The sequence below is a fragment of the Neovison vison genome, chromosome 8, assembly GCF_020171115.1.
Source record: "Neovison vison isolate M4711 chromosome 8, ASM_NN_V1, whole genome shotgun sequence".
Taxonomy (NCBI): Eukaryota; Metazoa; Chordata; class Mammalia; order Carnivora; family Mustelidae; genus Neogale; species Neogale vison.
In genome coordinates, this window is record NC_058098.1 from 46,410,497 (window position 1) to 46,437,851 (window position 27,355).

At 39.0% G+C, this 27,355-nt stretch overlaps 1 protein-coding gene across 4 annotated transcripts in view; it reads left to right on the top strand.

Moving 5' to 3' along the window:
- The window catches only part of KIZ (kizuna centrosomal protein), a 134,579-nt gene that overhangs the window by 12,537 nt on the left and 94,687 nt on the right, over positions 1–27,355 (top strand). For 3 of the 4 annotated variants that reach the window (XM_044263551.1, XM_044263550.1, XM_044263553.1), the window contains exon 4: positions 8,527–8,619. The exons of the other annotated variant lie outside the window; for it this stretch is intronic. In XM_044263551.1, coding sequence (XP_044119486.1) covers positions 8,527–8,619 — 93 coding nt within the window. The remainder of the gene's footprint in view (positions 1–8,526; positions 8,620–27,355) is intronic. 4 annotated transcript variants of the gene reach the window in all.

Here is a 27,355-nt window from a genome sequence, read left to right on the forward strand (position 1 = left end):
TCTTTTTTTCTTTATCAACTTTTAAATAAATTTTATTTAACTTCCAGTTAGTGAGTGTGCAGTGCAATATTGATTTCAGGAGTAGAATTCAGTGATTCATGACTTATATACAACATCCAGTGCTCTTCATAGCAGGTACCCTCCTTAGTACCCATCACCCATCTAGACATTCCCCTACCCACCTCCTTCCATCAACCCTCAGTTTGTTCTCTGTTGGTAGGAGTCTCTTATAGGCATAGTGGGAACGAATTAAAAATAAAAGTTGTATCTATGAAAGAAAAATCTCTTATGGTTTGTTTCCCTCTCTCTTCCCCCCCATCCCCATATGTTCATCTGTTTTTTTTGTTGTTGTTGTTAAATTCTATAAGTGAGTGAAATCGTAAGGCATTTTTCTTTCTCTATCTGACTTATTTTGCTTCGTAATACATTCTAGCTCCACCTATGTCATTAGAGATGGTAAGATTTCATTCTTTTGGGGGACTACCTCCTTCTTTAAAGGCTTCTTTTTCTGGGGTCTGGTCAGGCAGTGTGTTGGGAAGAGCCTGAGTGTAGAACTGGCCCTGTGGAGTTCGCCTTTATGCTCCTTATGTGTGAACCAGAACGACTCTTGTCTGTGGCCTTCTCTCATTCTGGGGCCGCATTCCCCTAAGGTACTGGGCAAACTTTGGCTCCACAAATTATGCCAAGTGTGGAGGGCTAGGCCTTTTTTCTCACCATTTGTGCTGGCCAAGGGCTGTTGCTCAAGTTAACCCAACTGAATACCAGTACTTCCCTTTCTTTTTTTCCCTCTAGGAGTTTCCCCTACTGAGCCTTTATTTCAAGTATGCAGAAAAATGAAAAGTATTATTACAAGAACATTCACGCAGTGTTCTGAATGTTTGTGTCCTCCTGAAATTTGTATCTTGAAATCCCAACACCCAAATGTGATGGTACTTGTAGCTGGGGCCTTTGAGAGGTGCTCCTGTCCTGAGGGTAGAGGTCCCATGGATGACATAGGACGCCTTCTGAAAGGAGCTCCAGAGAGCTCCCTAGCTCCTTCTACTGTGTGAGGATGCATTGAGAGGGTGGTGGCTCTGAATGAGGAAGAGGGCCTTCACCAGAATGCAACCGCATTGGTGCCTTGAATCTTAAACTTACTAGCCTCCAGCAAAACTGTGAGCAATACATTTCTGATGTTTATAAGTCACCTAGTCAGTGGTGTTTTGTTATGGCTGCCTGAATGGACTAGGAAAACTCACATGCTGTCTACCCAGATCAATTTTAGTTGTAAATATTTCACCATATTTGGTGTGTGTGTGTGTGTGTGTATGTACGTATTTTCCTGAGCCATTGAAAGTATGCTGTGGACACCATGACATTTCTCCCTTAAATACTTGAGTATGGATCTCCTAAGAGCAAGGAAAGTCTCCTACATAATCATACTACCTTTGTCACACCTAAGAAAATTAATAATAACATTTAATATCTACCTGATATTTAAATTTCTCCAGTTCCCTCCAAAATTCTCTTTATTTTTCCAGACCAGGAGCCAAGTAGGGTTTGCAAATTACATTTGCTTATTCTATCTTTTTTGGTCTATAAGTCTAAGTCTCCTACTGCTCTTTTTTTTCCCATGACACTGGCTTTTTAAAGAAAATAGTCTAATTGCCTGTAGAATGATTTGAATTTGACTAGTTTTTCCTTTGAGGTATCCTTTAACTGAGAATTTGGATTGGACCAGCACTGCCCAGTAGAACTTTCTGTAGTGGGGCATCTGGATGGCTCAGTGGGTTAAAGCCTCAGCTTTAATGGCTCAGGTCATGATCTCAGGGTCCTGGGATTGAGCCCTGCATCAGGCAATCTTCTTCCTCCCCTCTCTCTCTGCCTGCCCCTCTGCCTGCTTGTGATCTCTCTCTGTCAAATAAATAAATAAAAAATCTTCAGAAAAAAAAAAAAAGAACTTTCTGTAGTGATAGAAATGTTCTCTATCTGTACTGTTGCTGTCTAATACAGTAGCCACTAGCCACACATGGTTACTGAACACTTAAAATGTGGCTTATGACACTGAGGACTAAGTTTTTTAACTTTGTTAGTTTTAATTAGTTAAATTTAAGTAGTCCTAGCTGAGGTTACATACTTCCTGTTGCAGCCCATCAGGAGGCTCATGAGTTGTGATATCAGGTGGTCTGACCCAAGTGAGGTTGAGTTTGATGCATTGGTTAAGACAGCAATCTCTAGTACCTATTATATAATAGGTACTATATAATCCCTATTATATAGTACCTTTTTTCCCTTTGCAACTGAACAAATAATCTATGAATTGTTAGTTTGACATCTTGGAAATGTCTTGTTCCTCAACAGCCTTTTATCTAGTGGTTTTAGGATCCATCAGCGAGGCCTGAATCAGTTATGGTGGAGGTTGTGAAATGGTGACTTTCTAATTCAATCTTCTACTTTATTAGCTGGAATTCTTCCATAGAGAAAAGCTTTCTTGCCTTCTTTTTTCTCTTTTTAAGTATCAACATGGACTTTTAAATTTTTATTTTGTCAGTGGACTATCAGTCACTATCATTAGTGCTTTTGTTGTTCATATTTCCCCAAGTTTTGCCTGGGAGAGTCTCTTCAACTTGGCTTCTGTGTCCTTTTGACCTGATCCCATTAATTCTGAGCCTTCTTTGCTTTGGGGCACAAGGTATACCAGGTTTACCAGATATGTCCCTGCCTTAGGCATAGAATTAGCCTCTTTTCCAAGGAGTTGTGGTTCCTTTTAGTGGGGAAGGGTATTTAGAAACCAAGATCTGGAGGTTAGATGTGCTCAAGCAATAGCAAGTGTTAGCTGCAGCAGCACGACAGGTTTTCTTCTCTTACTAGTCAAATAGAATACTTAACATTCAAAAAGCAGTTGTTAGTATCAACTATGTAAATCTCTTTGCTGTTCAGAGATTCCATAGAGAAAATAAAAGTAGTGGACAAAGCGGGGAGTTTTTGCCTTCCCAATAGAAAAAATGAAATAATAGAAATTTGCTTTTTATTTTCACACTGATGCTTTACTTCATTGTTGATTTCATAATATAACCAAATGTGAGAGGGAGGAATTTGAAAGGGAAAATGATCCCTTGTTAATATTTTCATATCAAGAGCAGTTGAATCTTGGGTAAGAAATGCCTTTTGCAAACAATCTTTGACAGCATAGAAGAGCAGACCATGTCGCTACAATTGGGAAAGATGTGAGTTCCATGGAGAATTGTACATTGGGAATTACCCTGAGTCCAAAGCTGACTGTTTGAACTGTGCCCATGAAGCCAGGTAGTGATATTTGAAACTCAGCCAATGACACCACTTAACCTCAGCAAACTGTATAGTAGTAAGCAGAGTTTCAGAGAAGGAAATGTTTGTCCTTGCTGTCTTCCCCCTTCCTTTCTGCCTCTTCCTTTTGTCCTGGTGTCCAGTGGTAGTTGTAGGAAGGCCAGAATGACTTGTCTCCTCTTAAACTCTTCCCGCTCAGGTATCAGATCTTTACTTCCTCTGCTGGCTCACCACGTGTAAGTCTTAGGAGAGAGGTGTTCTGATGGAGGGTATTGCCCAAGCATTCCAAAATGCCAGGGTTATTTTCCCTTGAATAGGATAAAGTTAATGCAAATGAATTAATAATTGGTAGAGTTCCAGAAAGTAAAACAAAATGAAGCAGTGTGTAAGAAGTGGTCATTTGGCCCTAATTGTATTAAGTGCCTTTCTCCCTTTTTGTAGGACTCTGTCCACTTTATTATTTAATGTTAAAATCTTTTAAAATGGGATAAAGGCTAAAAAAAATACCCTTTCAACTGATTTTATGAATTATACTCTTTTATTTGGGGCCTGTGATCATTTTCAGGGCTTTTAAAGACTCTTGATCTGTCATGTAGATTTGAAAATACAGTGTTGTGGCTGTTTTGCTATTTGTCAGAATAAGAGGCTGACTAAACTCTGTTCAACCATATAAATATTAGTAGTAGTGTGAGGATCATGTCCTCTCCTTCTTTCTGCCCATCCTTGAGCCTCTGTTCCCTGCATTAGTGCTTTTATAGAAGAGCCCCAGTTGGTTCTTAGAGCAGTTTTCCTTGGGTGCCCTTTGCCCTTATCTCAAGTTGGATTCTCCTGAAGTGGACCCTGAGACAAGTATTCAAATGTAAGTGGTTTATTTGGGGAGGGAGGGTCAGTAGGGAGGATCAGTAGGCAGGTAGGCAGATGAGACAGGGAAGGACAGGTGGCTGGAACAGGGTGTATCACTAAGCCAACTACTATAGTTGGTATCTAGAACTTAACCCCACAGGGAAACCCTGGCGAGTTGTTCAGAGCATTTGGAATATGCGCACATGGCTCCTGAGTATCACTGATTAAGGACTGATGGGGAAGAGAAGCAGTGAGGAAAAATTAACTGTGAGCTCCTTGGGCACAGAAACAGAGATGTTGGGACTTAGGCACACCAAAAAGTGTCCCATGGGCATGTGTAGAGCATGGCCAGCTCTGTTTCAGCCTGCTCTATTCAAGTGCCAGGCATGAGGCTGGCATGTTGGGACATTCAAGGGGGAGTCCTCAGATTAGGAGAGTCATCATCTGGTTACATCTCTCATCTGCCTGAAAGCCTTGAGTCCTTGCTCAGCCTTTTACAACAAAGCCCAGATTCTGCTTTCTGCCTGCATACCATCCTGCAGCTCAATCTTTTGACATGCATGCGTGTGCACACGCATGTTTCTTTTTGCTGTCCCTCTCACACAAATACACAGACATGTGCACACTTTCTCTTCCCCATGCACCCCCCTCCACCTCCTTCCTCTATCCCCATCTCTGCCTCCTATCTCTGCTTGCTCCCCTCCCCACACGCAGCTCTGCCCACTCCTGTCCCTCCATACCCCCCATGCAATCCCTCACCCCCATGTCTTCCCACCATTCCTCTCCATCTTTATCTCCGACACATGTGTGCTTTCTCTCTCTCACACACATGTACTCACTCACACATACCCACTGAATTTTAAACATACTGAGCACTATGTTTCCTTGAAAGCACTGTATTCATTATCTTCTATCTTCTTCAAGTAGGAAGCCTCTTTCCCTCTGTCCTGTCTTATGTCTGTGCAATAATTATCTCTGTAAGCATTTCCTTTGTGGGATTGTTTACATGTTTTCCCACCTCACTGTGGGCTCCTCATCTTATTTTTATTTCAATGCTGTCAGTATCTGACCTAGAATGTGGCACATAAATAAGCACTCAGCGTTGAGGAGCACCTCCCTAGACTTGAAGCACTCTGAGCATGGAGAGTCCCCACCTGAAAATTGATTCTTCTGTATTGTTCATCTTTCTCTCTTATGGACCACAAACAACTAAGGGAGAGCTAATATGGTATTGGTTCTTTCCTGTGTTATACCTTCCTAGGAACATTTCTGTTTAATAGTAGACGCACTCTAAAGATATAATATCACCATTTAAAGATGTGATTCTTGTTAAAAAATCAGTTCTTAGGTGACATGTGCATACTGGGGATAAAGTTTGAAGAGAACAAATCTTTGCACTCTCATTTGATTCCTACTGAGCATTGTAACCACTGTCGACAGGGCATGGCCTTCAGGCTCCTGGAAAACAGTTTGTAGTTTATCCTGTCTTTTATCAACCAGAGTGTCTTACTTGTTAATACGCATTGGTTGCATATAAGGAAGTGTTCCTCCGTACCTTTTTGTAAGAACTCAGCATTTAAGAAGAAGCCCAAATACTGGGGGGGGGGACCAAAAACAACCAAAACCAACCAAAACCAAAACCAAACCAAACAAAAAACCAGAAGAGAAAACAAAAGATTGTGAATCGTGGTCCTGAGGGTCAAATCAGACAAGCTTGTGTAACTCTCTGTACACATTTTTTTTTTCAACTCTAACATGAGGAGCCTGGGCCAGTAGATTTTAAATGTCTGCTCAGTTCTATAACCAAGAATATTTACATAATCCCAAAGACCACTGAAAAAAGGAAGCCTGTTTAAATAAAAGGTAGTGGTGGCACTTTCAGGGAAGTGCTAATATGATGAGGGTAAACTGAAGTAATTGGGGATACAGAAGGAAAGATGGAAAATGAGACCTGTCGTGAGCATGGATACGTATCCTAGAGACCTGAAAGACCCGCCAGGACCTCCATCTCCTCTTCCCACCGCTCCAGACCATCACCAACAGATTTCATCAGTTGAGCTGAGATGAAATGTATTGCATACAGTAAGGAAGTGAATAAAAAAGTCCTCTTAAGTGGAGGTGGGCAGCATCCAGCCCAGTGCTGTGAAACAAGATGGTAACAGACAGAACAAGTTACCTGATGCGTTGATTCGTGCTCTTGGTTTTATTAAAACAGATTTCCATAGGGGAATTGGGGGAAGAAGGGACTCTCCTTAGAGAGTCTGTGGACGGGCAGATGCTACTGGGACATGAGAACTTTGGCCCCCAAAGCAGCAAATCTGACAGTGAAGAATCTAGGCCACACAAAGGAGGAAACAGGAACCTCATGCAGCACCACACAGAAAAGATGCAATAGAAGCCTTGATGTATTTTGGAAATATAATGGGACCTGATCAGAGAAGAAATAGGGACTAAAACATGAAAGACTGATGGTTGGAAAACTAGGACACATGCTATGCTGTCTCATCAGACACTGTTAGCTGTGGAAGCTTTGGAAAGATTCATCTATACAGATTTCCAAACCAAAATCTTTTAAACATAGTACAGCCCTTTTTAAATATGGAGATAGATTAGGAGGTGGGGCTTGAAAACCCTTGCTCTCCAGTGTTCTGAAGGTAGATTTGATGGATAGTAACAAAATATCCTATATAAATAAAAGGCAAAGAAAGGGAGCATTTGTAGGTGCAAGTCTAGGGGATGTAGAGTTATAGTTTGTATCAGTTATCTATTTATCATAGCAACTTTTGATCTCAAATACATTGTTCATTTTTTATTTGCCTCACTAATTTAGAAAAGTACCTATAATTCTGTAATTTTTTTGGATGCACTGAGAACAGTGTAAATTGGACTAGTGAAGAGGTTTGCCTTGTTGTTCTTTATAAAGACCGAATGGAGTTATCAGTTTTTGCTGCAGCCAAATGAATTAAATAAAACTCACATGTTTCCATGAGAAAGTACTCTGCCTTTGGAAGTTATGGCTCTGAAATGATCCCATAACAAGGAAATCATGTACAATGCCTGTTGCATGTTTATAACTGATCTCAAAGAACCTAAGAAAATATGTGTAGAAGAATTTTTGTTTAACCTCTAATTAGTTAATAAAGCTTGATGTTTATTTTGTTTATTTCATAATCCACCACCATCCCTTTTTAAAGATACTTTCCCTTAGATTCTGTAAAGTATGCCTGTTGAAAGCTCTTGGGGTTAAAAAATAAATATCTCTGAGTCCAAAGGAGTAGATATAGAACAGAGAGACATAAATTGTATTATCTTAATTGCCTTATTTCTTTATACTTTCTTGTTTTGTCATATGTACTGGCTGTATAAAACTTTTATTTAATTAGGAATCTCTTCAGATTATTACTGTCATCTATCAAGTTAATATCATTCTGAGAGAGAAAAAAAATTCCCTGCTTAACTGTTATTAGAAATGGACCAGCGTATAATGCCCTTTAAGATATTTTGAAGGAAACAAATCACTTTTCATCACTGTTTCTTTCTATGTCAAAACAAAGCTGAGGCCAATTTCATGTTCACACTGAGAACTAAGGAAACAGTTTTCTAATTTGATTATCTCACAGGTGTATTTTCTTTTTCTCTCATAGTTGCATTTCTAATTGCAGTGCATCACGGCCTAATTTAGAAAATGTTCTGATACTTATCTGTGATGGACCACCATCAGTGAATTTCTTAAGACCTTAATTACTAACATGCTGAATCAAAGCACCTTTTATGCCTTGCTTTTAAGAAAAAGTCATTTTATGATGGAATCACTTTCATCAATTATAATGTGATAATGAAGAGACATCTTTATGTAGTTATTAGTGCCAGAGCAAACTTCATTCCAATGGAGCTGATCATTGATGTCTACTGTATATTTTTATTCATAGAAAATAGAATTCATTTCCAGTTGATGATCTAGCAAATAATATACTCTGTTGCTGTGACTATTAGGACCATGATGCTAATGTAGATATCATACAGATAAGAAGTCAGTAGGATTGATTTCTTTCCCTATAGGACAAAAGTTTTCAGTGTAAACACTGTCTAATGCTTTCATAATAAAGTAATTGGATTTTTCCTAAGAGCTTAATGTGCCAAGGTTTTATTCCCTACATTGATGAAAGACAGTGAGAATCCGTCAAATCTTATTTAAGAACATACAGCATTTTATAGAACTCAACTTTTGACATTTTAATTGTGAAATCATCTTTTTTCTAAGATAAGTTGAATTTCTTGGCGACATCAGCTTTTACTTTCTACTTCAATATTCTTTTTATGCTCTAAAGACAGAAAACTATAGGTGGATGCTGGTTGTCATAAGAGCCACCACAAAACCAAAACTTTGTTTATGTTTAGAATGAATATGAGGCTCAAGTGAAGAAGGTGCAGCTATTGTCAAAAGAGAGCCTGGGAACAAGAGGAGAACTGAAAGATGAAGACAGAAAAAAGGTAGTAAGTTAAAATAATAAACCTCTGTTGATAGAGGATTTCTGCAGTATTCCTCTTTTACAGGAGTGTTTTAAATAAAATCATCTTATTACAAAGATCTTTTTGATCAACCCTTAAGTATTATTTAAAGACTTTTCCTTATAGAGTATTGCCTTAATGTCTAATTCAATTAAATGTGTTGAAAGGCCGTCACGGCAGGTTTAAAAGAGACAGATTCCCAAGAAAACCTTAGAGTTGTTAGGAGATGAAATTATGTTTGTCTTAAGAATGCTTTTTAGCCACTTTTTTTTTTCTTAGTTCCAGAAATGTTTTAAGTAAAAGGTAAACAAAATGTTGCCTTTTTCTCCCCTTCTTTGTATATATAATTTTGTACATTTTAACCTTTTCACAGAGGAAGTGGAAAGAAGAGATTGCATATCTAAGCAACAGACAAAAAGACTGGCAAGGAATACTTAAATAAATTCTGCTATGTATCTGCCGTAATGCAGGCTTCTAATCCTGCAGCCTATCTCCATATAAATGATTCTGTTCAAGACCATAGATGTTTTCTTCACTAAAAGCAGTAAAGCTCTTTTAGATGAAATGTCTAAAAACATCTTGTAATAACTTGGAGCATGCTGGCAAGAGTAGTCACTTGTGACTATGTGTGAAACCCCCTCAGCCAGTCGATATTGTAATAAGCAAAAATGGTAGCATCACTCCATTATTCAGAGAAGCCAACAGCGTGCTTGTTCCTTAGGCTGCAGCATTCATTAAGAAAAGCTTACTGGGCTGAAAGCTGGAAACAGATGATAACGGGATATGATTTTCATATTTAATGCTTTCCTTGGAAGAGTATGTGTGCTACAGATTGATAGAAGAACCAACTGCTACTTTACTAAAAGACTTTCAGGTTTGCCCTATAGCTACCGATGGAATCATTCAGCCAAGAAATTAACTTTTTCTCCTTTTACCTGCTTTATATATCTGCTAAGCAGGCTGCCTGGCTGCCAGTAAATGTTATTATGCAGTTAACTGTTTGGTATTTAAGACTCTTATCAGAAAAGAAACAGAGGCCACACTATTTTGTTTTTATAGTAGGAGGAAGGTTTTAGTTTTCCTTTTTTCCATGCATTAGCAGGCATTAATCTGAGTTTATAGGAACTTTTAGTTTTCCCTCCCAAAGATTAAAAAGTTAAAAAACCTAGAATTTAGAGCATTCTTTAAACCGTAAGATACAAAACACCAAATCCCAGCAACCTTGACCTATATAAAAAGGCCTTTAATGATAAATGATTTCTGTGCCATTAGATGTGCGCCAAATGTGGTATGATGTGATAGACTTCTAAATCATTCAGGCAGTTTTTCTGTTCGACATTGGGTCATGAAATAATTAATGTGTTTTTAATCTATAAACTGGTTTGTTCTTTCTAGGCCATTCCTGATAAACGCATTCTTAGTACAGCAGTGTCAATGGTACTTAAGTAAAATGGGAGACTTTTTTTTTTTCTATTTGCACTACTGATTCCTTACCTTATATAGTTATGTAGTCTCCTTTTAAGTTATATTTAAAATTAGGACAAGGGACATGCAGCTGACAACCCCTTAAAGATGTTACATATAATAATTAGAAGAGAAGTAGTTCCCTTTATACTGAAAAGTGTCATCTCCTTAAAAGCTTTGATTGTTGACTGTACGTAAGAATCAATTAGGTAACTAACATTTTGAGAAATTTGTATCTTGCCTTTTTCAATTTACTATTGATGTTCCATCAATTAAAAGGTAAATACATTTCAGTAAAATTATGTGTTAATCCTTCTTCTATACTAATTCCAGAACAGTTCCTTATCATATGAGCTACTTTTTTTCCCCCCCAGTGGAAATCCACACATCTCTTCTTTAGACAGTCAAATGAATTCGTCTCTGTTCCCAGAGTTGTCAGTTTTCGGGGATGGGCTGGAGGCAGACAGTATAGTGTCACTGGTTAAAGTCAATAAACAGGTTTTGAGCAAGAGATTTGTGTGAGGAGCCACGGTTGATCCCCTTATGAATTCCACAGTGTTTCCCTTCAAGGAGATGTTCTTTCTAAGGCACAGGGTAGTATGTGATAAAGGCCAGTGACATGAGGTAGGCATGTGCTTCATGAAGAAATAAAGGTATGCTTCCACTGACATGAGTACCCCAAGGCTTGGTGGAGGAGGTGGTGATTGGCCTACTGTGTAGGATGGGAAGGATGTCAGTCAGTGGGAATACGGTAGGCATTCTAAGGTTTGGAGATGTTATGAGTAAAGGAGCAGGAGCAGGAAAGCCCAGTGGTTAATTGTTTGGCCTGGCTAACATCTAATGTTCTTGTAGGGAAGTCGTAGATAATGAACTTGGAAAGTTACATTATGGAGCTAAATATATTTCAGTAAAATCATGAATTAGGTCATCCTTCGTATACTATTTCAAGAACAATTCTTTATCATATGAGTTACATTTTTTTTCCAGTGGAAATACAATATCTCTTCTTTAGACAGTCAAATGAGTTTGTCTCTGTTCCCAGAGTTGTCCATCTTCAGGGACTGGCAGTTAATTATTATTTGTACCAGGTTAAGGATTGAGATTTCCTCCTGGAATTGTGTATATGTATACGTGGGAGTAGGTGTGTCTGTCTGTCTGTGTGTGTTATGGGCAGGTGAAGGTAGGACTTGTGGACAGAGCAGTGTCATCCCCAGTGCACAGGTGCGGAAAGATGCCAGCCGTGCAGGAAGAACTAGGGGAAGGAGTTGGTAGAACTGAAGATATCAGGGTTTGTTCAGACAGGAAGAGTTAAGAGCCGAAATTGGGGCTACCACTGAAGTGGAAAACACTAATGAAGGGGAGAGGATATATAAAATTATGATAATTCTGAATTATAAAAAGGTATGTCTTTTAAATGGTTGTGTACCTTTCAACCATTGGAGTAACTTGGATATTCTACTAAGAAAAGTCATGAAGTAGTGGTTGTCCATCTTCTCAAGGTAAAACTCTAGCTCAGTTTCATAATAAGACATCCAAAGTCTTGATGCATCCAGTGGCTATTCTTCAGGGTCATGTGTTCTCTCTCTTTTTTTTTTTTAAGATTTTGTTTATTTATTTGATAGAGAGACAGTGAGAGAGAGAGAACACAAGTGGGAGGAGTGGGAGAGTGAGAAGCAGGCTCCCCGCAGAGCAGGGAGCCTGATGTGGGGCTCCACCCTGGAACCCTGGGATCATGACCTGAGCCAAAGGCAGACGCTTAATGACCAAGCCACCCAGGCAACCCAGGGTCATGTATTCTCTTAAGAGAATTAGTGATTGGTCTACTCATTCCCCAAACTTGTTACCAGTATTAGTTCACTTAGCAAATTTTTGTTTCTTAGTTAACAGCAAAAAGACAAATTTCAAGTCCCCATTTGAATCCTCACAAATCTTACTATAATTTAATAATCCTTTTCCTGTATTATTGCATTTTTTTAGTTTTTGGGGGGGTAAACTCTAATTCTGTTGGTCTTGAGACATGTTCTTATTGCTCAGTTTCTTTTTTTAAAAAGATTTTATTAATTCATTTGACAGAGATCACAAATAGGCAGAGAGGCAGGCAGAGAGGGGGGGGGAAGCAGGCTCCCTGCTGAGCAGAGAGCCCAGTGTGGGGCTTGATCCCAGGACCCAGAGATCATGACCTGAGCCGAGGGCAGAGGCTTAACCCACTGAGCCACCCAAGCGCCCCCTACTTGCTCAGTTTTTCTTATGAGTGGTGACCAAAGAATATACATAAAAACACATTATACCATGAGAGATAGAGATGGCATTTGTGAATATAAATTTGAGTATAAATTTGGGGTTGTGAAGTTTCTTTGAACTATTGTCCTATGAAACATATTGTACTAAAAATAGAAGAAGTGAACTGGATACTTCACAGCAGGATTATACTATGCGTGGCCTGGGTGGAAAAACATGGAGGACCAGGAAATTTCATCATAGGGCATAAGTTCAAATTGGGGAGTTCCATTTCACCATTGTAAACCTTCCCGCATGGGTCATATGGAGAAATGGTTATGCAGGTTGTTATTTCTACTTCTGATACTAATAATAGCAGTGGTAATGATCATTGCACACTTATTCTGTGCCAGCTGCTAGATGAAGTACTACTTTATATTCATCAGCTCATTTAATCTTCTCAACAATCCTGGAAGTAGATGCTGTTGTTGTCTTCATTTTATGGGAAGGCTCAGAGAGGTTAATTAACTTGCCTAAGACTACACAGTGAGGTGGAGCCACAACTCAAAACCAGGCCCTTTTGCTTTGGCATCCATGCTATTAGCTATCTTGCTGCCCCGTCATCTAGGTTGGTGTGGGTGAGATGCTCTTCCAAAGTTGGGAGAAATTTCTGATCCAGATGAAAACAGCCTAACCACATCATGCAAAATATTTCAGTTCCCGTTTAGATGCTTATCTGTACCTAACCTTGGGAGAGTAAAATGGTCTCAATATTCCAGCTGCATCAGGTGAGCCAAGGAAAGCGGAGTGCCTGTCTCTGAAATGTTCATGTTTTCATTAAAAGGAGCATCTTTTTGAGTTGGCTTGGTGGAGCTCTACTGAAGAAGAACTTCCAAGTCAGAAGACAGAGGTGCACCTTGTGCCGTGTTGGAGCCATGTCAGGAGAGGTGGTGGAGCTGTGGTTGGGAGCAGCCCCGCTGCAGGGGAGGCACCAGGCAGGGAAGGTGCCCCCATGTTTTGTAGTGGGAATGGTTCCACTCCCAGAGGGCAGACTGCAGCTCCTGGGATCTGAGCAGTTTTTATAGGACCAAGGCAGCCACTGTGGGACCTGGGCTCATCTCCAAGGGGTAAAGTGATCAGTGTCATGGAGGAGACACACAATTGAAATAAACTTCATGGCAAGGGGAAAGCCATCATAAGACTATCCCAAAGTACCCATATTTAAAGAGGAAAAAACTTAGGTTGGAATCTCTTGGCAGCAGATCCTGAGATAAGGATTGGAATGTAGGTGGATTATTTGGGAGGTGGTCCCAAGAACCTCAGGTAGAGGAGATAGGAAAGCCACACGTCTAGTGGTATGTGACTGAGTAGGTTATCACTATGAACAACTGGAACTTGGTCCCATCAGTGAAGCTTGGACGACTGTGTTGCATACACCTCAGTGTCCTCACACCTGGGAGCAGGAAAGAGAGGGGTTTATTCTTTAACGCCTCTCTGTCACTGACTGAATGTTGTGTCTGGCTCCTCTCCTGGCTGCTGTACCTCAGTGAGGGGAGCTCCCAGCCCAGGAGGAGCTGTGGGCATGTACTAGGATGGTGAAGTTCCTGCGGAAACGAGTCTGACCCTGTCATGTCTGCTACTGGAAAGAGCAGTGCCGGGAAGGGGATATAAGGGTTGGAATATTGCTCTAATTTATCTATATAAGCCCCAATTTCTTATCCTTAGGGGCCCACAGTGCTTCGTTCACCAGCAGTCTCCTTGAACCACTGCTCAATTAGAAAGAGTGCAAGAATCTCTCTAAAGTAGGGCACTGAGTGCTTGCCCAGGTTTGTTGTACCTTGCTTGGCATGGTGACCCACCCTCAGCTGTTGCCATCATCAAAGTTGTGACTTTATTTGACTTAGGGCAATGACAAGTCCAAAGGTTTTCAGCTGGACCTCTTTGATCTGAATAGTTTTTTATTTGTATGTGTTTCTAGTCGTAAAACAATTAACAGTTAAGCTGAATTACACAAAAAGTTTTTTCAAATCCTGGCCCTAAAACTAGATATGCAGATCTTTATTCAGGAGAGGCTAGAAATGCTCTTCTCTCCAGGCTTGCTAGACTATGAGCTCCTGCACGTTAGGGTCTAGACCCCATCCACTGCTCTACCTAGTGAGTGGTAGCAGCCTGCCAGTCCACAGTGAGAAACAGGAGAGAGACAATTCTCCTTGCACAAGATGTGTGCTCCATTCCACTGGATTTCAAAGACAGGTAAAGTTTGAACTCTCCATTTCCTACTTTCTTTTGAGGATACCTCCCAAGTGGGCAATATGGCTCAGATTAACAGTTAACACTTACATTGGTCTTACTTTCAGGGGCTGTTTTAAGAATCTATATTATACGTCTATAAATATATGTGAATATACAGACATACACATACTCATTACAACAACTTTACAAAGTAAGGTTTATTTTTTAATTTTTTAAAAAGATTTTTAATTTTATTTATTTGACAGAGAGAGAGAGAGAGATCACAAGTAGGCAGAGAGGCAGGCAGAGGGGGGAGGGGAGAACAGGCACCCTGCTAAGCAGAAAGCCCGATACGGGGCTCAATCCCAGGACCCTGAGATCGTGACCTGAGCTGAAGGCAGAGGCTTTAACCCATTGAGCCACCCAGGCACCCCAAGATTTGTTTTTATACCCATTTTACAGATTAGGCGTTGGAGGCCCAGCAAAATTAAGGATCGCTTAACTGGTCAGTGGCAGAGCCTTAACTAATAAATATATCAACTTGCTTCTCAGTTACTGGAAGAAAGATTTCACTTAGGACAATGGGGGAAAAAAGCCTCTCTGGAAGGGACTTAGCCTCTTTCTCACAGTCAAGAATGAAAATAACCATATTTTTTAAACTCTCCTTTTGTGGAGATATTTGGCTACACAACTATCTTCCTTTGCTCTCTCTATGGTATAATTATGTGACAAGTGTGTTTTATGTCAAAGGCTCTTACAAGTAAGAAAAGTGCACATATATGTACATATCTTGTAGTGGAGTGATAGAGAAAAGAAAAAGTAAAGGAAACGTAAGTTGACTTAGCAAGAGGAAGATAAATTTTTGTGGAAAACACTGTTTCTTTTCTCCCTTTGATGGTACAAGGGATTACAGAAATCTCCACAGGAGAACAAATATTGACTTCTTATTCTTTAAAAGGTTTTCTAAACTTCATATACTTATATTCTATGAAATATTGTGTTATTAGAAAAAAATAGTCTTTTTCATGTAGTCTGAAAAAAATGAATCAGCACTACAACTTTTTTGGAAAGGAACCTGGCAGTAATTATCACAATTAAATACATAGTTGACCCTTGAACAACATGGGTTTGAGTTGTACAAGTCCACTTATATGCAGATTTTTAAAAATAAATTTATGTACAGTACTATAAATGTACTTTCTATAAAGTACTATAAATGTATTTTCTTTTCTCTGGCTTGTGTTATTTTAACAATACAGCATATAACACATGTAACATACAAAAATATGTGTTAATCTACTGTTTATGTTATAGAAAAGGCTTCTGGTCAGTAGTCAGTCAATATAGTTTAGTGTTAGTACTCTAGTAGTCTGGTCTAGTAATCTAGTCAGTACAAGTAGTTAAAGTTTTGTGTGAGTCAGAAGTTATAAACAGATTTTTGACTGTGCAGGGTGTTGGTTTGCCAGCCATCCAACTTTTGGTAATCTATCCTCAAGAAATAGAAGCTCCACAGGCACTTGGGTGACTCAGCTGGTTAAACATCTGACTAGTGATTTCTGTTCAGATCATAATCTCCTGGGTCGTGGGATTCAGCCCCGAGTTGGCCTCTGTGCTCAGCAAGGAGTCTGCTTGAGAATCTCTCTCTCTCTCTTCCTCTGCCTCTCCCACACTGCTTGCACTTGCGTGTGGTGCGCTTTCTCTCTCAAATAAATTAGTTTAAAAAAAGAAATAGAAGCTCTAGTTCATTTAGTAATGCTAATACAGTTAAAAAAAAAAAGGGTTGAGGAAGGGATGAACATTTTAGGAAGAAAGACCCTGCCTGTGGATGGGATTGCTCTTTTTTTTTTTTTTTAAAGATTTTATTTATTTATTTGACAGATAGAGATCACAAGTAGACAGAGAGGCAGGCAGAGAGAGGACGAAGCAGGCTCTCCGCTGAGCAGAGAGCCTGATGGGGGGCTCGATCCCAGGACCCTGGGATCATGACCTGAGCCGGAGGCAGAGGCTTAACCCACTGAGCCACCCAGCCGCCCATGGGATTGCTCTTTTAATTGTAGTGTGTAAGTTGCCTCTGTCCTCACAGCTCTCAAAATTAGAAAGTGGAGGTGGCACTCTGCCTTTCTAATGTAGTTCTGCACATTTCTTTTTGAACAGGAACCTCTAAGAAACAGTTATATCTTGAGCCACCCTGTATGGGCAAATACACGGCATATTAAGAAAGGGCTGTTGTCTTGATATTCTCATGCTTGTTAAGCTTCTCTTCTTGAAAATCATTGCTTTGTACTGTTTTATTCAAGGCCCTTCTGTAGGCCTGCAGATAATGGGGGAAAGGACGGTGCTGGTGTGTGTGTTTATTTTTTGAAGATCAGCGATTGGTAGCATTTAGGAATGCTAAATTTTGGTTGAAGTTTCTGTCTGCTTTTCTCCTACTTTTCCCATTTCTCATAGACTTGATTTATTTTTTAGGCAGAGGTTCCATTTAGAGTCTATTTTAGTACGTCTGATTTTGTACTGGTTGAATTTAGTAGGAAATTAGTTGTAGACTTATAATTTATTATTAGAGATTTTTGTATTTGTTTGTTTTTCAAAAAAGCTGTGGCTCAGGAACACAGTTTGAGTCTCACTGATATCATTTAGAGTATTGTAGCACAAGAGATGGGCATTGGAGTCCTCCTGTGAAGGTCTGAATCCTGTGATCAAGAGCAAATTGTTCAACCTTGCTAACTAAGTCCCATAAGAGCAGGGAAATAGTAATCATTGTTGTGAGGATGAAAAAAGGTAATGAATAGAAATCTGCTTGACACCCAGTAAGTGCTTGACAGATGTTCACTGATCCTGCTACCGCTCTCACCGTCGTCCCCATCATCTCCATCTTTGGTCTCTACCAGGCTAGCCATTATTTTGTACTGACTTCTTGCCACTCATCTAGGATGCTGAAGACACCAGATCTAGGGATGGAGAGGCTACCTATGAATTAAAGAAATGGGACATAAAGACAAGGATGACAGCTTGTAACCAATTGATATTGTAGTAGTGATTTACCCAACAAAATTACTGACAGAACATACCTTTGAAGCCCAAATTTAATGGATCCATTTTAAAATTAAGACAGTTCCAACAACTACTAGATTTAATGGCTAGAGATGCCTCTTTTAAAAATTTGATTGTGTCTATAATTATCACAGTGGCAAAATGAAAGAAGTGATAAGTGTTGGCATGATGTCTTAGGTCAGGTGACCATAACAAAATGTCCCAGACTGAGGGCTTAAATAATAGAAATTTATTTTCAGGTGCCTGGGTGGCTCAGTTGTTGGGTGTCTGTCTGCCTTTGGCTCAGGTCATGATCCGGGACCTGGAAAAGAGCCCTGCATTGGGTTCCCTGCTCGGCGGAGATCCTGCTTCACTCTCTCCCACTTTTCCTGCCTGTGTTCCCTCTCTCGTTGTCTCTCTCTGTGTCAAAAAATAAATAAAATCTTTTAAAAAATTATTTTCTCACAATTCTGGAAGCTGAAAGTCTAGGGTCAGGGTGCCAGCAGAGTTGGTTTCTGATAGGGCCTCTCTCTTGGGTTGCAGATGACTGCCCCTTTTCTGTGTCCTCACATAGCCTCTCTACTTTGTGCATTTGTGTGGAGAAGGATCTCTGGTATCTCCTCCTCTTATGAGGACATGTCCTATTGGATTAGTGTCCCGGCCTTATGAACTCATTTTACCTTAATCACCCTTACCTTAAAGGTCCCATCTTTGAATAGTCACACTGGGAATTAGGGCTTCAACATAAGAATTTGGGGAGGGGGACACACAATTCTATTTATAACACATAGTAAAGTAAAATAGTTCCTTCAGGATTGTTATTTGTACATTTTAAAAAAGATTTTATTTGAGAGAGTGAGTAAGAGAGAAAGCACATGAGCAGGGGCAGAGGTTCAGGGAGAAGCAGATTCCTCTGCTGAGTAGGCAGCCCAACATGGGACTTGATCCCAGTACGCTGGGATCATGACCTGAGCCAAAGGCATCTAGATGCTTAGCCAACTGAGCCACCCAGGTGCCCCTGTGTGTAAATTTTTATTAAGGGATTTTTAAAAATCTCAGTGTGACTGGGACACCGGGTGGCTCAGTCAGGTAAGTGCCTGACTCAGGTCATGATCCCAGAGTCTTGGGATCAAGTTGCATGTCCAGCTCCTTGCTCATCAGGGAACCTGCTTCTCCCTCTGCCTGCTGTTCCCCCTGCTTGTGTGCTCGCCCTCTCCCTCTCTCTCTGACAAATGAATAAATATAATCTTTAAAAAGAAATCCCAATGTGGAGTTGCCTGCGTGGCTCAGTGGGTCAAGCTTCTGCCTTCTGCTCAGGTCATGGTCTCGGGGGTCTTGGGATGGAGCCCTGGATCAGGCACTCTGCTCAGCTTACCCTCTCCCCTCCCCTGCCTCCAGTGCTTTGCCTACTTGTGATATCTCTCTTTCTCTCTGTCAAATAAATAAAATCTTTTAAAAAAAACTCAATATGACTTAAAGACTTGCTTACCTAGAAATTAAAAGTATCACTGTACTGTGTGAAAGCTGGAAATTGTTCTGATAGCTCCATTTTCATTCTGCATTCATCCTGATACTTCTCAGTTGCCTTATCTGTGAAAAAAATAATAATATAGTAAGAAAAAAATTAATATTTTCTCATCATTTTGTAAGATGTGAAGTATAACATAAATATATTTTTATATTTATATTTATATTTATTTATAACATAAATATATTTTTTAAGTACAATAATGGTTAAGATTTACCTGCTTTGACTGTATTTAGTAATTATTAACCAAGTCATCATTATAATAATTCATTAAAATTTTTTAAATTTAAATTCAACTTAGTTAACATGTAGTATATTATTAGTTTCAGGGTTAGAATTAATGTGATTCATCAGTTGCACATGACACCCGGTGTTCATTCCATCAAGTGCCCTCCTTAAGGCCTATCACCCAGTTACCCCATCCCCCACCTACCTCCCCTCCAACAACCCTGTTATGGTTTCCCTTCCTGTTTTAATCTTACTTTATTTTTCATCATTACAATAATTCTAAAGTTGTTGATCTCTCCCTGTATATGTCCCCTCCCGTTACCCCCAGTAAAGATGAAGTCCTGATTTAAAAGTTATCTACTGTTTACTCATGAGTATTTTCAGCCATATTCATTTGCTTTGCTATCACTTTCTGCAACTCCTTTAAAATTTTTAGAGAAACTACAGGTGTATAGCTGTGTTGGGGAAAAGGAAGAACTGAACTGAAATCTTGAATTAGAGATTTACCTCAAGCTCTGAGCTACAGAAAGTAATAGGAAGGCAGAGAAACATTGATCATTATGTCAGATCCTTAAATACTGATACATGCCCCTTCTTTTGGCAATAATGTCTATCTCTCAAAAACTTTTCAATTCCTAATATTATTCCAGTGTCAACAATAATGTGAAGCACTGCATTCTCTCTTCAGCTTCCCTGGCTTAGAAAATGCTTGTGAGACACATAACAATGTCAGAATTTTAAGATTAAAGACCACCCTATTTCCTGTTGCTAAGCAAACAAAATGACAGACTATTTTAAAAAAGAAAAGAGGCACCTGTCTCACTGCCTGATCTCAGTGGAATGGGAAAGCTGCCAACATGCAGAAGCACAGCTTGTATTTTACTGGAACCACTATTTTACTTTGCAAATGCTGAGCCAGTTCAAATGTAAGGTTGCCTAATAGCAAGCAGCAGTTAATTTTTACAGGTTTCTTGTAATTTTTTTTTGTTATAAAAGTTTACATAATTGCTGGTAGAAATGTAAAATGGTGCAGTAGATAAGTGGTTGCCCAGGGCTGGGGGCTGGTCAGGGAGAATGGGGAGTGATTGCTAAAGGGTACAGGGTTTCTTTTGGGAATGATGAAATGTTCTGAAATTGATTGTGATGGCTACACACCAGTGATTATATGGAAACCCCTGAATTGTATACTTTAATAAAAGGATGAGTTTTATGGTCTGTGAATTATAGCTCAATAAACTTATTTTTAACGGTTTAGGTCAAGTTAAATTTGTTAAATTGGAAAAAGGAATACTTGAGCAGAGCAATATTCATTTTCCTGGCACAATCCGACACAAACACATTTTGGTTAGTTTCTTTTTCCTGTGTTAGATTTATCTTTATGTAGGTATAAGCATACTGAATGTATAATTTTGGATTTTTTTTTCACTTGTCATATCTAAGCATTTCCCTCGTTACACCATAGTCTTCATTTACCTCATTTTTGTGACTTCATAATCTTGTCCTATTTTATGCAGTTTGTTTCATACTTTTCATGATTGTAAATATGCTGTGAATGAACTTGTCACATAGCTTTTTTTTTTTTTTTTTTTTCCTATTAGGCTTACTTCCTTCTGGAATTTACCTGTAAAATTACAGAATCAAAGGCGATAAAGGTGTTTAGGACTTTGATGCTGGATTCTTTCCTGATTGCTATCAGAGGATTTTGCCTATTTATTTTGCTACCAACAATATAGGAATTTCTATTTCATATAGCCATCATCAATACTGGGGATTTTTTTTGTTGTTATTTTTTTTGTTGTTATTTTTGTTTTATTTATTTTTTAATTGAAATATGTTTGACCTATACATTTAAGGTATATAACAGGTTAATTTGATACATTTATGTATTGTAATATGATTGCCGTTGTGATAATTAGCACCTGTCATTACGTAACTACCATTTCCTTTCAGTGGTTGGGATAATTGAGTTCTAGTCTCTGAGCAAGTTTGATGATTATAATGTTGTCTATATTCACTATATTGTATATTAGGTCTCTAGGACTTATTTACTACCCATTGCATGTTTGTACCCTTAAATGGTATCCCCAATACCCCACATCCCAGGGGTTATTTTTTAAGTAAACTTTTTATTCTAGAATAATTTCAGATTTGCAGAAAAGTTGGAGACAGTACAGTTTCCTTGGATCCCTCACCCAGTTCACACAGTTATCAACAACCTACGTTACAGTGCCACATTTGTCAAATCTAAAAAATCTACTTAGGTATATTACTATTAACCAAACTCCGGACTTCATTCATATTTCACCAGTTTTTCCATCACTATACTTTTTCTGTTCTAGGACAAAACCCAGAATTGGGTATAATAACTTTAATTTCTAAAATTTAATATTATGGTTTTAAAATGACATTGTGTTATTGTCAGTCTCTTTTTAAAAAAAACTTTTAAGGTCAAGTTTTGTTTATTTGTTTGTTTAGATTTATTTATTTATTTGAGAGAGAGGGAGAGCATGAGCAGGGGGAGGGACAGAAGGAGAAGGAGAGAGAATCATAAGCAGACTCCAAACTGACCTGAGCTGAAACCAAAAGTCAGACACTAAACCAACTGAGCCACCCAGGTGCCCCAAGAGGTCACGTTTTTAAGGGAATATTTCTAATTATTCTGCTTGATAGTGGGAAGATTGGAGGTTAACTCCCATCCCAATAAACTTGCTTTATCAGAGTATAATTCCTGTTACTAAAAAACTAGAAGCATAGCTCTGTGGTCTTCCTGCAAAAAGTGCATAATCCAAACATGAACATGAGGAAACATCAGTCAAACACACATTGAGAGATAGTCTGCAAAGTAGCCAGCCTGTATTCTTAAAAAATGTCAAGGCCAAGAATGACAAAGACTAAAGAGCTGTTCCAGATTAAAGGAGACTCGAGAAGCATGGCTCTAGATTGGATCCTGAACCTAGGAGAAAAGGTAGCTATATAAAGACATTATTAGGCCAAGTGACAAAATTTGAATGTGGACTGTGGGATAGAAAATAGCATTTTATCAATGTTAAGTTTTCTGATTTTAATCATTGAACTGTGTCTGTTCATGAAGAAGGATGTCCCTATGCTTAGGAAATACACACTGAATTGCTTGGGGGAGAGGGACCAGGTATCTCCAATTTATCCTCAAATCGTTCAGGAAAAAATTGTGCATGTATGTGTCTGTGTGTGTATAAACATTCACATATATGTAGAGGGAGAGAGAATGATAAATGGGCAAAATATAAACAATTAATAAATCTAGTTAAAAGATATAAGGGGAGTTTTTCTTATGATTCCTGTAACACTGAAATTAATCAGAAACTTAACCTTCCTCCCCCCAAAAACAACAACTAGAGATATAGCAGCAAAAACTTCCTGTTGAGTCTCAAGAGATCCTCAAACGTAAGTTGTCTCTTTTGGCCCTACAGGTGAACAGATGTACCAACCCACAGATTTTTATTTTATGCATAATTAAGGGCCACCTTTTCATAACTCCTGATTTATTATAGTCTACTAAAATGCAATGTTCTTATTAATATCAGTAATTAGTAATTTGTTGAGGACCCACAGTTCCATATTCCAAAAAGTCTGGAATGCTTGGCAAAATTGGCACTTTATAACCATTTGCCATTGTAGAGATTTATAATTTCTCCTGTGTTTAGGAAATACCCTTTGTTTTTTGTTCTGTTTTGTTTTGTTTTAAAGATTTTATTTATTTATTTGGCAAAGAGAGAGAGATCACAAGTAGGCAGAACAGCAGGCAGGGAGAGAGGGGGAAGCAAGCTTCCTGCTGAGCAGAGAGCCCAATGCGGGGCTCAATTCCAGGAGCCTGAGATCATGACCTGAGTTGAAGGCAGAGGCTTAACCAACTGAGCCACCTAGGCGCCCCAGAAATACCCTTTGTTAACAGTACTATCTTGAATTGTTGTTGCTGTTTTTCACTTACTGTGGTTCTAGAGGCATTTACTGTAAGTTAAATCATGATTACATGCTGCTTTTGTTGATTGTGTGGGTTACTACTTAGATATTGCAGTTTCTCTCTGTTTCTTGGCTCTTGGGGTTCTTTGTTCAGTGGAATGGACTTGGAGTCTTTGGCCTCTTAGTAGGTCAGAGGACTTAGAGAATTACTGGTTGAAAGGGTTAGTCAGGGGCACTTCCTTTGGCCCTCCCTAGGTGGCTTTCTCGTCTCCAAGTCTTGCCCCCTCCTTTGCTTTACATTTTGGCCTTTATCAGACCCACAAAGAGGGAGGTGTGTACTCCCTGTGTTGGGTTAATAATCACTCAAATATTGGTTTATTAACATTCCCTAAGTGGATCTTGAAAGTGAAAAATTAAAGGCCTCCCCAATTCACAAGTCTGATCATTGATTTGCCTCAAGTTTCACTAAGTGGCCTCAGCATATGGCCAGCTAAAGTTCTTCACAGTAGCCCATCACTTTAAGCCATGTATTTGAAAACGTTTTTTGAGCACATGAAAAATGATAGTAGTTGTTAGATTAAGACAATGGTAATAGGTGATTTTCATCTGTTTTAAAATTTGTCTTTCTTCTTATATCACCTTCTCAATTACGAAAGGAATAGAAGACAAATATTTGTATCACTGAATCAGGATGTTGATTACTATAATTTTGCTGTTTAACCAACCCATGTGAAACATTCTTAATAATGGCATGATGGCCTCTTTGGATGGTGAAATGGCAATATCCTGTAAGTCAGCTTTGACCCAACAATTTCAATTTCAGAAAGCTGTCTTGTTAATGTACTCCCATGTTTGTCTAGAGGCATACACTCAATGATAATCACTGTAGCTTGGTTTAGAACGGTAGATGGTGGGAACAAACCAAGGTCCATCAAAACAAGATTTGTTGGGGCGCCTGGGTGGCTCAGTGGGTTAAGCCTCTGCCTTCGGCTCGGGTCATGGTCCCAGAGTCCTGGGATTGAGCCCCACGTTGGGCTCTCTGCTCAGCGGGGAGCCTGCTTCCCCCTCTCTCTCTGCCTGCTGCTCTGCCTACTTGTGATCTCTGTCTGTCAAATAAATAAATAAAATCTTAAAAAAAAAACAAGATTTGTTAAATAAATTATGGTATGTTTATAGAATAGGATAATATTCAGCTGCTGAAATTACAGTGTAGTCTTGTTTCCTGTCCAACGTATAAGAAATTTGGAAGTCACCACACACCCTAACAAGTAAAAAGCTGAACAAACCACATAATCAGCAACTCTTCTTATATCTCTCAGAGAAGTGAGGTTACAGAGCAATCCACTGCCTCTGAATTTGGAGAGACCAACAAGGAATACAGAGAATCACAGTTTATTAGAGCAGAGCCGAAACCACTACAATAACCAGGGCCAGGTTGGAGAAATGAACTGTAATTGACAAATTGCCAGAGGCTCAGCATAGACAAGCCTGAGATAAAAATTCCAGGGAAATCAAGTCATAGTCCTTCTTTCCCCACTTCTGTGTTTTAACTCCAGGGAGCATTAACAGGTCCGCACAGTGAATATCAGAGAAAAATCCCCCTGTAATTCAGGGTTGGGCAGGGGAAAAGTAACCATTTTTAAATATGTGAGAGAGTTCTGTTCTTAACAAGATCTGCCTTCAGGAGAAACTGACCAGAGCCTAAGTGACCTGAGGCAAGGGAAATACCAACCTCAGAAGGCTAGTCTATCTAGCCTTCTATGTGAAGAAAGGGAAATAATCAATTCCAGCCCCTTCTAGCCTTGAACTTTTAAAACTACTCTTTTAAAATGCCTTTAAAAAAGTCAGTAGACTGTAGTGGTATGGATATTTCTGGGCTCTGAATTCTGTTCCATATATATATATATATATATATATATATATATATATATATATATAAAATATATCTGTATGCCAGTAGAGTCTACAATTACCCTAGTTTTGTAGTAAGGTTTGAAAGTGGGAACTATTACGTCTCCAAGTTTGCTTTTTTTTTGGAAAATTGTTTGGTTATTCTGGGCTCCTTTTATTTCCGTATGAATTTTAGTGTTAGCTGGCCAATTTCTGTAAAAATGCCAGTTGGGATTTTGATAAAGATTGCATTATAATATATGATCAATTTGGGAGTAAAACTGGTCGTCTTAACTACATAACTCTTATGTTTCTTGAAGACAGAATGCCTTTCCATTATTTTGCCTTTCCATTTATTTAAGCCTTCTTTAATTTCTTTCATCAGTGTTCTATAGTTTTCAGTGTACAAGTCTTGCACTTATTTTTAAATTTATTCTGGGGTACCGGGGTGGTTCAATCATTAAGCGTCTGCCTTCGACTCAAGTTCATGATCTCAGGATCCTGGGTTCAAGCCCCACTTCGGGCTCCCTTCTCAATGGGAGGCCTGCTTCTCCCTCTCCCACTCCCCCTGTTTATCTTCCCTCTCTTGCTCTGTCTCTCTCTGTCAAATAAATAAAATCTTTAAAATCTAAAAAAACAAACAAATAAATAAATGTGTTCTTTTTTATGCTATTATATATAGAATTGTTTTCTTTTTCTTTTCTTTTTTTTTTTTTAAAGATTTTATTTATTTATTTGACAGACAGAGATCACAAGTAGGCAGAGAGGCAGGCAGAGAGAGCGGGGAAGCAAGCTCCCTGCTGAGCAGGGAGCCTGATGTGGGGCTCAATCCCAGGACCCTGGGATCATGACCTGAGCCGAAGGCACAGGCTTTAATCCACTGAGCCACCCAGGTGCCCCTAGAATTGTTTTCTGATTTCAGTTTCAAATAGTTAATATATAGAAATACATTTCTATTTGTATGTTGATCTTGTATCCTGCAACTTTGCTGAACTTATTACCTCTAATTGTTTCTTGTGATTCTTTAGGTTTTTCTATATATGGGACCATGTTATCAGCCAATAGAGATAGTTTTACTTCTTCCTTTGAAATCTAGATGCCTTCCATTTCTTTTTCTTGCCAATACTATTCTGCCTAGAATCTGTATATCTTGTTTAATAGAAATGGTGAACACAGACATGCTTGTGTTAATCCTGATCTTAGGGAGAAACCTTTTAGTCTTTCACCATTAACTATGATGTTAACTATATGTTTCCCGTAGATGCACTTTATCATGTTGAGGGAGTTCCCTTTTATTCCTAGTTTGTATAGTGCTTTTTGTCATGAACATGTATTGGATTTTGTCAAATGCTTTTTCTTTGTCTATGGAGATAAACTTTTGGGTTTTTTCCCCTTTAGTAAGATAGCGTGTTATATTACTTGATTTTCATACGTTGAACAAACTTTTATTCCTGGCGTAAATCCTACACAGTCATGTGTATAATTCCTTTATGTGTTGCTTAATTCAGTTCTCTAGTATTTTGTTGAGAATTTTAACGTCTAGGGGCATCTGGGTGGCTCAGTGGGTTAAAGCCTTTGCCTTCAGCTCAGGGCATGATCTCAGGGTCCTGGGATTAAGCCCTGCATCGGGCTCTCTGCTCAGCGGTGAACCTGCTTCTTCCACTCTCTGTCTCTGCCTGCCTGTCTGCCTACTTGTGATCTCTCTCTAATAAATAAATAGAATCTTTAAAAAAGAAAGAATTTTAACATCTGTATTCATAAGAAATATTGGTTTGTAGTTTTCCTTTTTTGAGACATCTTTATCTGGTTTTGGTGTTAGGGACTGGCCTCATAGAATGAGTTGAGGAGTATTTCTTCCTTACCTGTTTTTAGAAGAGTTTGTGAAGGACTGGTGTTAACTCTTTAAACATTTGGTAGGATTAACCAATGAAGCCTTCTGGTCCTGGACTTTTCTTTGTGAGAAATTTTTTTAAACTGCTAGTTCAATTTCTTGCTACACGTCTATTCAGATTTTTTCTTTCTTCTTGAGTCAGTTTTAGTAGTGTATGTCTTCCTAAGAATTTGTCCAGGGGTGTCTGGGTTGCCTAGTGGGTTAAGCCTCTGCCTTTGGCTCAGGTCATGATCTCAGGGTTGTGGGATCAAGCCCTGCATCAGGCTCTCTGCTCAGCAGGGAGCCTGCTTCCCATACCC